General features: G+C 40.8%; 1 protein-coding gene across 2 annotated transcripts in view; it reads right to left on the reverse strand.

Annotated features, from left to right (window-relative positions):
• Nucleotides 1-170: 170 nt before the first annotated feature.
• mst1rb (macrophage stimulating 1 receptor b) overlaps nt 171-12,419 on the reverse strand; it is a 34,541-nt gene continuing 22,292 nt past the window's right edge. Inside the window, exons 3-21 of one of the 2 annotated variants that reach the window (XM_005915261.2) lie at nt 11,797-11,973; nt 11,589-11,711; nt 10,510-10,680; nt 10,246-10,406; nt 9,823-9,958; nt 9,595-9,731; nt 9,174-9,353; nt 8,912-9,011; nt 7,473-7,691; nt 7,229-7,375; nt 5,596-5,749; nt 5,329-5,418; nt 4,986-5,198; nt 4,809-4,889; nt 4,442-4,623; nt 4,198-4,307; nt 3,924-4,089; nt 3,636-3,772; nt 171-2,478 (exon numbers count right to left, since the gene is read on the reverse strand). In XM_005915261.2, the coding sequence (XP_005915323.1) occupies nt 2,247-2,478; nt 3,636-3,772; nt 3,924-4,089; nt 4,198-4,307; nt 4,442-4,623; nt 4,809-4,889; nt 4,986-5,198; nt 5,329-5,418; nt 5,596-5,749; nt 7,229-7,375; nt 7,473-7,691; nt 8,912-9,011; nt 9,174-9,353; nt 9,595-9,731; nt 9,823-9,958; nt 10,246-10,406; nt 10,510-10,680; nt 11,589-11,711; nt 11,797-11,973 (2,916 nt within the window). In that variant the 3' untranslated portion in view covers nt 171-2,246. Of the gene's footprint in view, nt 2,479-3,635; nt 3,773-3,923; nt 4,090-4,197; nt 4,308-4,441; nt 4,624-4,808; nt 4,890-4,985; nt 5,202-5,328; nt 5,419-5,595; nt 5,750-7,228; nt 7,376-7,472; nt 7,692-8,911; nt 9,012-9,173; nt 9,354-9,594; nt 9,732-9,822; nt 9,959-10,245; nt 10,407-10,509; nt 10,681-11,588; nt 11,712-11,796; nt 11,974-12,419 lie in introns of both variants that reach the window. The other variant, XM_005915260.2, reaches the window with a different exon arrangement.

A 12,419-nucleotide genomic window follows, 5' to 3' on the forward strand; every position in this document is an offset into this window, starting at 1 on the left:
ATGTGTTAGCCCTGCGACAGACTGGCGACCTGTCCAGGGTGTACCCCGCCTTTCGCCCTATGACAGCTGGGATAGGCTCCAGCGACCCTGAAAAGGATAAGCGAATGGATGGATGGACTCCAAGGTGTCCATGTCCAGTGACTGTAAAACAAACCCAAATCAGAATCGGAATCAATTCACAAAACTTTATTTAGCCCACAATAGGCAAATCAATTCGACAGTCCAACATTAGAACAGTAAGCAGTGAATAAAAAATTAAAAAAAACAAATCATCACTCTTCCACCACTGTGCTTGACAGTTGGTATGATGTGTTTGTGCTGATATGCTGCGTTTGGTGTTTGTCAAACATGCTGCAATGCATCATGGCCACACATGTCCACTTTGTCTCATCTAAATCTAAATCTAAAGGACTTTCTTCCAAAAGTCTTGTGGTTTGTTCAGATACAACTTTGCAAACCCAAGCCACGCTGTCATGCTCTTTTTAGAGAGAGGAGCTTTTCTCTTGGCAACCCTTAAACAAGCCACACTCGGTCCTTCTTTTTCTAAATGTACTGACATGAACTTTAATATTTAACATGATAACTGAGGCCTGTAGAGATGTAGCTTTCAACTTTACAATTGGGGTGAATTTGATGGGACATCCACTCCTGGGCTGATTGGCAGCTGTCTTAAATGCTTTTCGCTTGTAATGATCTTTCTCACTGTAGAATTATATTTATCTTATAATAATCTTATAACCCTTCCCAGACTGATGGACATCAACATCTTTCTTTCGCATTGGGGTAACAAACGCCTGAATGCGTGAGACCGGCATATTGCCAAAACTTTAGTTTTATTGAGGCGCTCACACTCGCTGATGGTCAGTTAATAAAGTGCTTTTATTTAACAGCACCTGGCTGCTGTTTACCCTCTAACTTTCTATGGAAATAGTCAGGGTGTACTTAGTTTTTCACCAACTGCTTTTGCATTTTGGCTTAATTTTGTTAAATAAATAAAGACATGAGATAATATGTCATGTTTTATACTTAATCTGAGACTGGATTTATTTAATTTCAGGACCAGCTGAAGACCAGATTATTTTTATTATGTCCTGATATGTAAAATTGTAGAATCCAAAATGAGTGTACTTTGTTTTTTTGATGACTGTATTACAATAAAAACACTTTGTTTCTTTGGTTTACTAACCAGCTAGTACGACAAAACTAGCTGGTTAATAGCTGGTTACTACAGTCTAACATATTGTCGGTTACCAGTTTATTTATTGGAAATAGCCAATAAATAAACTTAAGATAAAGCAGTTTTAAGGTTTGAATTTTACTGGTGGTATCTAACATGATGAAGTATGCTTTATTATTTGGATCCATTTGTGGAGGCCCAGGTTTAAGAGCCTATCAGCAGAGTTCTCAGATATGAAATCCTTGGTATTACTGTGGGTAGTTTTACTCTTTTCTTCTTGAATACATTAGACCAGGTGTGACAATTATGCTATTTTTTATCCCATTTGACATTTCCAATACTGTATTTTATTTCCAAAAGTGCTGCAGAGAATTACAGGAATTCAACCAATGTAGAGTCTACTTGCATGCAGTTCCCAAACAAACTAATAGCATATGTCAGATGCTGAGTGTTTGAAATGCTGCCTTCAACTGGAAGGAAGACACAAAGGAAAACAAAACTGGACTTTTCCTTCTCCACTGTTAAATCTCCATTAAAGCTAAAGGATTAACGCAAACATGAATGAGAATAGCCTACATGAGTTGTTCCAAATGTTTTTGCACTCATGTGGTGACACACAGGAAGAACAGGTGCATCTGAAAAAGCTCTGCGCAGCACCAATCCAGAACTAATGCAGTACCAGCCCCTTAATCTACTGTCAGAAATAAGCACTTGAGCTCCCCTCTCATCAATGCCTCGCTCACCAAAAAGCACACTTTTCTTCTTCAGCGCCCAGCATCTGTGAGCTGTAGTGCCTGCACTTCTGTAGGTGTTCGTAATTTGAAGGTACTTTTTACTTACCTAACGCACTATGATGAAGAATATCTTGCTATCTCTGTCTTTCTTTTTCCTTTGGTTCACAAACCTAAAGCCCACAGTTGGGCCTTCTCACTTTTTCCATTCTGATTCAAATCCACTGAGGTAAAAAACACTGGTGTGATGAGACAGAAGTTTGTTTTTTTCCTTTTTTGTGCGCCTGCTATTAGCACCAGAACCAGTTTAAAGTAGGGGGTAAGTAGGGGGAGGTGAATCAAGAAGACATTGAGCCCGAGTCTTCAACGTCTGTGGAGTCATACTCATCAGCGGATTCAGTCAGGGCAGGATAGGGATGAGGCTGGTCAAGGTTGACGTAGGTGACATTCAGACTGATGTAGTGCTCTCCTTCCAGGCCAGACAGTATGGTGGAGACAGCTGACACCAGTGTAGCAAAGCTGGGCCTCAACTCTGGATCCGGGTCCCAGCACTGGAGCATAATGCTATACCTGTGGAAAAAATACAGGCACAATTAAAATACTGTATAAGGAATTAGACATTTTCACGTAAATTTTACGAGGCCCTGAAATTTTTCAGACTTACAGCAGACTCACACAGAAACACTGTGTATGTGTTAATAGCTGCAGCTGGTTAATCCTCTCCTGATGACAACATGGCATGTAGGAACAATTTTGATTGGCATGCGTGTCATACACTTGTTTTATTGAACCAGGGTTTACAGGGCCGTGAAGCACAACAATTTGAGAAGATGGCATAGATTTGTATGCTGAGAGTTGGATAATGAGACAGATAGCTCTCTTGTGTCTGAACACTAAGCATATATCTGTACCCGGCAGCTCATTAGCACAAAGACTAGAGCGAGTGAAACAGCTTGCCAGGCTGTGTACAGCTGTAAGACAATCCAGCGCCTAGGAAGCTCACATAGGCAACCAGATGAGATCCCAGGAGGTTCATGGTTCAAGCTGGCAAAGAATATTTTGAAAATATTTAATTAATGACATGTAAATTTTGTTACATTTGGGTCAAGCCAGGTTAGGTTTGTTTCACCATTCCCAGAATTTAGCTTCTTAAAGTGAATGGACCACCAAGAAAGTGATTATATAATTAAAAAAGCATTGTTCCTCTGATTCGCTCTGATCTAGGTGGTCCAGGTCCCTTCCATGAGTCCTCAGACCATGTTGAATGTGTTGCCAGGCCTCAGTGGACACAGGGCATGCATGGTTACTCTTTAGTTGTTGAGCAAGAGATCGCCATCTAAGCAGTTTATCATTAAAAGGCAAAAGTACGGTCACACTAGAGTGTGTTGGGGGGTTGTCAGTTGTGTGTAAGTGTATCTGCGTGAGTGCGAAACACATAAACATTAACTCCAAGACAGTGTTGCATAACCATGTTAAAATACAAAGTAGTGGAGAATTTACAGGTATCACTCCACTTGAACATCTTGTCATTATTATCTGGACTTTGAGTCACGTTGGGGTTTTTTTGTTCTCTTTTACCCTGCAGCTGTTAATTTGTACCAGAACTACTTAAGCATTGGTAGGATCCACATCAACACTTACACATATACAACAGTGTATTTTTGAAATAACTTTTGGAGTGAATCAGAAATTTGGGGCCATAAAACAACTTCATTCTTACTACTTACAAAGGGTCAGGGCAGTACTGTGGCTGAGGAAGCCTCCTGCCCTTCAGTAAATAGTGCGTTATATCGTATGGGTCCACCTCTGGGTAGGGGCTGGCTCCTCTGGTCAGCATTTCCCACATCAGAACACCAAAGGACCACTGTATCCAAAGACACAAAAAATATACATCAAGTGTCAGCAAATGTGCATAAAACACTCAAATGCAACGTTTTAATGCAAACAGTGTAATGGAAATCAAATCAAATACATTTTAAATGCAACTTTACTGCAGTAAATCTTTATATGCGTACCACGTCTGACTTGGAGGTAAATTTTTGTGTTTGCAGACTCTCGATGGCCATCCACTTGACAGGCAGTTTAGCCTTCCTGTGGTCCTGAACACTGTAATATTCCTTATCGAAAACATCTCTGGCCATGCCAAAGTCCGCCACCTTCACTGTGTACGACTCATCCAGCCTGAAGAAAGGAAAGGCCAACTGAAGGATTCTCTCGAAACCAAATGCTTTAAGTCTAACAGAGACACTGAAACATTTGCTAAATTCTCTGCATGTCTTGGAAACTCACATGCAGTTGCGTGCAGCGAGATCTCTGTGCACAAACTTCTTCTGGGCCAAATACTCCATCCCCTTGGCAACTTGCAGCCCAAAGCCAATCAGATCCTTTACAGTGGGGTTCTAAAGAAATCCATGAACACATAACAAGACACACCTCATTAAACAAAAGGAAATGATAGTTCATTAGGTATTTAACAGATAGTTCCTCATAAACGAAGTGATGAATTTCCAATATTTTAATATAGTTATCACACCCTCTTCTCGCAGCGTATGAAATGCCGCAAGTCCCCGTGTTTCATGTATGGCAGAACCACAAGAGGGAGCCCTTCCTGTGGCAGGAGGATGCCCAACAGAGAAAGCACGTTGCTGTGATGGAAGCCCTTCATTATGATGCCTTCCTTCAGAAACTGCTCCACCTCTTCCACATCTGTTATTCCTGATGACACACACATGTAAAGATTCTTTTCTGATGAGAAGACAGTGGAATTACAGAGAGAACCTCTTCTGAAAGGTACTCATAGGACATCACAGATACTCTTAGCACTTTGTTCCACAGCAGAGACACTCGGGTTCTTTCGTAAAACATATAAATCAAACCTCAAGAAGCAGAAATTACTCAACTATTCAAAGACTTGACAGCACAGTGGATTTCTCTGTTGTTGGAGTCTGTGAAGTAGCCGTGATAGACGGTTCCAAAATGACCTGCAACAAAAATGAGACATAATTACAGAGTTGCTTCAAAATATTATATAATGCTTGGCTTCCATAGCAAGTTTTTTCACGTGCACAAGTCCTTACCTTTTCCGATAATCCGATGTTTCTGGACAACAAGCATCTCAGCAGGAATAAGAACATCTTTCACCTCTTCCAGCAGCTCTGGCCTAAAACTGGTGATAAGGATCTTTTCTGTAGGAAGGAGGGGAGTGAGGGTCGGATCTATGCGACCTCCAGCATAGGTCAGGCTGGGGAATGCTACCGGTCCCACCAAGGGGGTGGGAGGACTTAGCGATACTACTAGTAAAAGTTCACAGAGAAAGAAAAAGAGAGGCATGAAGTTATTAAGTTTATGAAGGTGTCTTTGTCAAAGGAAAATCAGCAATAATTAGAGTAAAGAATATTATATATGTGCTTAGATAGCCACCTCTTCTGTAGTCTCCAACAGGTGACATCTCCACATTATTTGTACCACAGCGGTTGGCGCTGTGGGTTAAACGTGACTCTACCATGGAGGCTGAAAAACATTTCACAATAGTGTTCAATCATCAACCCTAACAGCGGAACACATTTACATCCTATACAAAACCTGAGATGTTCTACTTGAAAGACTTTAGTAATTCATCACACTGACACCCGCTAGCAGTTGTATAAACATGACTCGTCAAGGTCCACACATGAAAGCGGCGCTAACCTTTCTTCTTCTTCCTTAAGTGTTTCATGACAACAAAGGCCAGCACCGCCCCGGCAACCAGAGCTGCCAGGATCCCCAAAACGATCCCCACCATGTAATGGTTGCTGACCCTCACCACTGTGCCAACGTTGTGAACCTGTCCGTTGATGGAGATCTACGAAAATAAAGTCCATAAATCACAAGTTTAGTATTTCTGTAGATCTGGAGCAAACCATTCATTTATGTAAAAGTTTTTTCCACATATGCTCGAACCAATGTTAGTTAGTAAAAATCTAATTTTGTATGAGCTCAGCTGTAAAAAAAAAAAATTAATAATAATATTAATTTGTACATTAAATGTTGATTTTATGGTGGATGGCTCAACACTTTAAACAAACAGCATGCATCTCTAATAGATCCATAATTTTTCTATAGTATTCTGTTTATACATTAAAGAGTGTCTGCACGCCTGGTGGACAGCAAGGAGGAGGACGCTACTTGGAGATATGGACACTACTTTTATTTTTAAGAGTCAAAGTGCATCCAAGACAGAAACAGCTGCTGACACAAATACTGCTAACGCTACATCAGCTCAGTACAAGTATCACAGCATGCTAACACAAAGGTATCAAAGACCCCTAAGTGACATCAATATTGAGTGCACACAACCCTGCAGCCAAAGCCTTCTGCAGGTAACAGTAGCTGTGATGAGCATTCAGACATGTAGCATTGTAACTTCTCTTTTATACCTGCACGTGTTTCTGCAGGAGAATCACTCCGATGATCACTTTTAACTTGCCTTGCTTTGTGTAGTGGTCTTTGTTCATGCTTAAAAAAGAAAGCCATCGTGTATGTCGTCATTAAAGTACTGATTTGTGTCAGTGTGTGGAATGCAGCCGAAGGTTAACACTGTTAACCGGTATTTAAGTGGCAATGCATTTTAGGTCATGTTACATGAAAGTAACGAGTAGTGTAAGAAATTACTTTCCACGGGGAGTAATTAAATCACGTACTGCATTAGTTTTAAGAAAAGAAGCGAGTAATGTGTGATGCATGAGTTTTTGTTTAGTATTGACCCCAACACTGTATACGACACATTAGTGCAAATTTAAAATGCTGACATTCCAATCCATTGCCTACTTACAGAAAGATAAGTAATATATTACAGTCAACATATTATTTTAATATTAAACTTAGGTTAAATGCTAATAAGCTAAAACTAGCTTATTTTGGACAGTCACTTAATATTTAGTAAGCTAAAAATAGGGTTAGCTTATTCTGAACTTGCAAATTTAGCATGTTCAGGGAATCATGAAATATCACAACTCATTATTCCATGTTGTTAATTTTTGTAATTTCTTTCATTTGAATATCATAAAAAGCACAGAAACTGGTCTTTTATATAGATATGGGGTCAGAACCCATAGTTAGAATGCCGGAATCAGTATGGTGGAGATGGGATCTGTGTTCATATAAAAAAATATTGAATTTATCCAACAGTTACTTGTCTATCCTATCTTGTAGGTACACGAGACAGGACAGACAACTTAGTGACGTACAGTAATGGTTACTAATCAGTGGCACAGACAGTAAAACCTAGGACCCCAAGTTCCATATTGAATCACGTTAATCAATTTATAACCATCTGACCGACCTTCACTGGTAGTCCCTCACTAGGAATGGTCATGTTTTTGGGGATCCTGCAGGTTATCTCATTATCCAGGACTTTAGCACCACAATCAACACCTGCCACCGTCATAATGATGGTCATGCAGGAGCTCACCAGGTTCAGCTTTTGGTGCTAAGAACAGGATCAAAACGTGTGTTATTTAAAATTTCCAATATATTCCACACATTTGAATTTATTTAAGTAAGAATGAAGTAACACAACAGCTTACATGTAGTGACACCTCATCAAAACCAGGGTACAAATTTAGAACATGTCCTTCTGTTTCAAAAGGTATGGGCTCGCCGTAGGGGTGATAGGAGAACTCTTTGCTCCACAGGCTTGATGCTCCATCCATATCAAAAGATAGCGATCCTTCCACAGTTTCATCCCTGTGGAAAACAGGGGTCATGCATTCCATCCGTGTGGGTAAAGACTTGCCGAGGCACTCCTGAAACAAAACAGTGTAATAAAATTTTAATGCTTGTTCTATACAGTAAAATATAAGCACATCACCCAGAGAAGCAATAGAGAAACTCTATAATTTAATACACAGCTCAAAAAAATACTAAAAACATATCAGATCTCAAAGGGAGAAAAATCATGTTGGATATTTATAATGACATGGACTGGGTAATGTGTTAGGAATGAAAGGATGTCGCAGCATTTTGTGGGCATAAAAATTATCAGAGTTAAAATACAGAGAGTTGAATTCAAAGACACTCTGAAAAAATGATGCAGCAGAATAGTCCTTTTTGCAAAAGAAATGTCATTGCAGCAACTCAAAATGTTCCTCAGTTGTTTGCGTGGCCCCCACATGCTTTTACGCATGCCTGACAATGTTGTGGAATAATCCTCGGTATCCGGGGGGTATCTCTTTCCAGATCTAGATGAAGCCTGTACAGCCTGAAGTGCAACCTGGTGGCTCTGGATGGACTTGAAATATAATTTCCCGGAGGTGTCCTATTGGGTTTAAGTATGGGCGAGCATGGGGACCAGTTGGTGTCAGTTCCTTCATCCTTTGGAACTGCGTGACCTGGAAACCTTCACTGACTGACCGCTAAACCAGCCATGCTAAACTATGTTACAGGCAGGATTACTTTCTCCAGACCCTTTCATGTTGGTTACATGTTCTCATGTGCTCATGGTGCCGCAGTTCAGCAGTGTCAGGCAGTGAGCACAGAGCACACTGAGGATGTCGGGCCTCGTCAGTCTGTTTCTGAACACCAGTGTCCTGCTGGAGGTCATTTTGTAGTTTTGGCAGATCTCATCCTGTTCCTCCTTGCACAAAGGAGTAGACACCTGTCCTGCTGATTGGTTAAGGCCCTGTCCAAGTCTTCTGGAGAAACTGTCTGGGTCCTGGAATCTCCTCCATGCTCTTGAGACTATGGTAGGAAGTACAGCAAATGTATGTGCTGTCCTGTAGGAGTTGGACTACCTGGGCAACCTCTGTAGGGTGCAGGGATCACCTCATTCTACTAGTAGTGACACTGAGCCTACCCAAATGGAAAACAAGTTAAAAAAAAAACAGTAAGAAAACACGAGAATGGAAAAATATCAGTGGCCTCCAGCTGTAAAACCATTCCCGTTTTGAATGTTGCCTCATTGGTGCACCTGTTGTTAATTTTTTTGAGCACTGTATATTTACAATGATCGATGATGGAACTGTACCGTTGACACAGATTTCAGGTGGCTCTCATTGGGTTTAAAGCGGATGATTGTGCGGTAAACAGAATCCAGGTTCTCCCCTTCAATGACAATCTTTGAACCTCTGCAACAAAAAGACGTTTAAATTCCATTTTTTAATGAATCTGCCATCTCAGAAAAATGAATAATACACAAAAGTGAAGTGGAAATGCAAAATGTTCCGATCATGCCCTCAAAGTATGTACACACAGCAGCTGTTTTTGTGCTGAGGTCTCTGTGGCATTACCTGTCAAAGCTACAGTCAGGCCGGACGTCTGTTATCTTTGGGTTTTCCTTGTAGTAAAACACCTTTGTTGTGAGAACAGGAGACTTGTCAATGAACACACTCAGTGGAACATCTCTCACCTCTGAGATTTCTTTGGACAAACAAATGATGGAAGACACGTTGCCTTTAGGCACTGTGACCCTGCAGAGAGACAAAGCTATGTGTGAGTGACACGTCACAACAGACAAACTGGAGCAAATCGAAAGGCTTCATGCTCTAAAATATATTTGTGTAATCATCAAGAACTGGAGCAAAAAATAGTTCACTTGTGAGTCTTTTAACACTTTTCCAAACCAAGACAACTTTACAAGCTCTAAGACAAACACTTGAGAAACCGAGTAAGTGATTGTGCTACAAAGCACATAAGGTTTTGTATTTGTACCTTTTTATGTCGCAGGCCACATCGTTAAGAGTGACTCTCCTGGTCTTTCCAGCGTCCAAGTGAGGCCCACTCACTGTGATGAGTGTGCCCCCAACACGAGGGCCATAGTTGGGCTGGATTTCTGTGATGTTGGGAACCTGAAGAAGTCAGTTTATTTTGATTTTGTGGTAAAGCAAACCCTCTTCATAGACAAGGAAAAAAGAATTGCAAGATATTAACAAAGGTTACCACAAATGTGAATCCTGGCATTTCTGCCTTCCCTTCAATAGAGTAGCGTCCCTCCACTTTGCCCTCATGCACTTCCACTGTAATGTTGACTGGTTTGAACAGCTCAGTGGCCCCAGAGCGAATCTTACACACCAAGCTGAGTATCAGAAGAAAACACTTGCATTAGACATGTCCAACAAAACTACTAACAATTTAATTTCATGGTGAACTGTCTGACTACAACAGGAGACAAAATTACCTTCGGTGACTTATCTTTGCTGTTTGCAAAGACCGTTATAGAATAATGAGCAAGCATTAATATAAATAGGGCATATCACAGTGCAGCAAAGATATAAAAAAAAACTACTAATGGATTTGCTGATAATGATTATAACACAAAAACCTTGTCCTTGGAACCAAAACAAGCCTTGCAAAGTTACTCACTACGTGTTGTTGCTTTTAGCTGGAATCACAGTGCAGGACGTCTGTCCCAGTCGGATCTGGTGGGTTCTGGAGGTGATAGCAGGCCTCAAAGGCGACTGGAACTCCCACCCAGTCAGCGTTAGCTCTGTTTGACCATCAGGGGGAGCAGTCCGTGGAAAGAACTGTGTTAATAAAAGACAATTATAGTTCACCATTGAAAATGAATGCTGTCATAAGTTGTAGATTTCAGATTCAGAGATTGTGGATTATTAGACTAAATCTCACTCCGGAGATCCCAGGTGGGCAGGACTCGTTTCTCCAGTGATTGTGGCACTCGCTCTCCCACGAGCACACTCCAGAGCACCAGCCACAGCCCATGAATTTTGGGGCAGTCAGGCACATGGCACAAGTCAGGAAGTGTTGACAGCCTGGTCCTCTTTGGGGCACCTGGATCATCTAAAACAGAATAATAACCGTTTTCATCTCACACACTTATTGCTAGGGGGGGAAAAAAAACTCTTCATTTTATTTTTCATATAATGAAGCCTATAAGCAGCATAAGAAATGTTCTTTTTAAAACCAAGTATTGATTTCTCACATTAAATATGAAAAGTATTCTGCCTGACATGTTTGTCTGCATTATACCTTGTTTCTTGTATTTAAATACCTGAGCAGATCATCCCTTTCATAGTGTTAGCAGGACACATGTAAAAATCTTAAATGCAGGATTTAAACAAGATATATGTGATAATGTAAATGAAATAGGTGTGCATAAAATAATGTTTAATCTTCAGTTTTTACACTGGCACTTTGGACACTGCTTGTTTCATAAAACTACTGTAGAATCGTTTTTTTTCTCCTTAATAACTGATCCTGTTCATGGAGAGAGACGTGTAAGCTGATACTTGGTCTCATTCAGCAATAGTCTGTTTACGAGGTCAGCTGGACAGCTCCTAGTGCTGAAACGACTCTTATCTAGTGTCATTAAAATATTACAAACATGTTCAGAGGAGCGTCATTTTCTAAGGTCACGTGACCAGTTTAATTTAATGATTCGGTTTAAGGCTCTGACAGTCATTTCAAGTTCTTCAATTTTCTAATTACCCACTAATTGATTCTCATGGTCACAAGGGTAACACCATTTAAAAAGTGAAAGACATTCGCTGGCCCTAAGGCAAGAGAACACCTGGGCAGGTGCTCTAGATTGTCACAAAAAGACTGCTAAAATTACCCAGCTCTTTTGTAACTGTGATGTGACCAGATCTCCGTGTCTTTCAATAGTGAGAGCACGATTTACCCACAGAGCCTGCTAAGCTTGGACTGGTATAAGATTGGTATACTGTGCAAAGGAACTGCAGCTGTACCTTGTCTCCAACCACAAAGAGAAGATATTCTGAAGAATGCACAGCAGCAATGGAGGAGACCCTCTGGTTTTCTACCAAGGAGTAATTGGCAAAGATGACAGGGCTGGATCTTGTCAGCACAAGCTGCCAACACAAAATGAAGGGTTGATCATTAGTAGAGGAGCAAGTAAATAAAGACAAATGCTAAAGATGATAAATTATGCTATACCTGAAGCAGGCGTCCGGTCGAGGTACCAATGTGGGCCACGGTCTTGTTCTCAATAGTTGTGACCAGGAGAGATGTGAGCAGGATGTTTGTCATCTTCCTGTTGAACAGGTCCACTCTGTAGTAGGGCTTTGACACCATGGTAGGATGGTCTCTGCATGTGGCATTGTTCTCCATGCTCTAGTACAAAGGTCGTAGACAGCAGAGGGCACAGACAACAGGAAACGGTGAGAGAAAAAGCAGTTCAAGTGCAAGCTGCAGCGAGGCAGTATTGCACAATATGTGGCAACAGGGTATCAACAGGCTGTTTGTCCTTTATGCTGGAAAAAGACAGTATGATCTTGTGCAGTGTTGTGCTGTCAATGTGTTTCAGGCTATAGACATAAAAAATTGTTTATACTGAGCATTAAAATGATCACTTATTCTTGATATATCATATTACGTTGTGTTCAACAGCTGATCAGCAGTCATTTAGGTTTAACTGTAGAAGAAGTTTAGTAAGTATACCCTGAGGTGTCTGTGAAGGCTCTCAGTCATCCAGGTCATCGTAGTCAAAGGAGCTTGCAAAGAAAAGCGTCTGGACTTCTTTAAGTTACTTGAAGACGTTTCACCTCTCATCCGAGAAG

Source organism: Haplochromis burtoni, unplaced genomic scaffold (genome assembly GCF_018398535.1).
Source record: "Haplochromis burtoni strain Fernald_Lab_line unplaced genomic scaffold, NCSU_Asbu1 Contig_12, whole genome shotgun sequence".
Classification (NCBI taxonomy): domain Eukaryota; kingdom Metazoa; phylum Chordata; class Actinopteri; order Cichliformes; family Cichlidae; genus Haplochromis; species Haplochromis burtoni.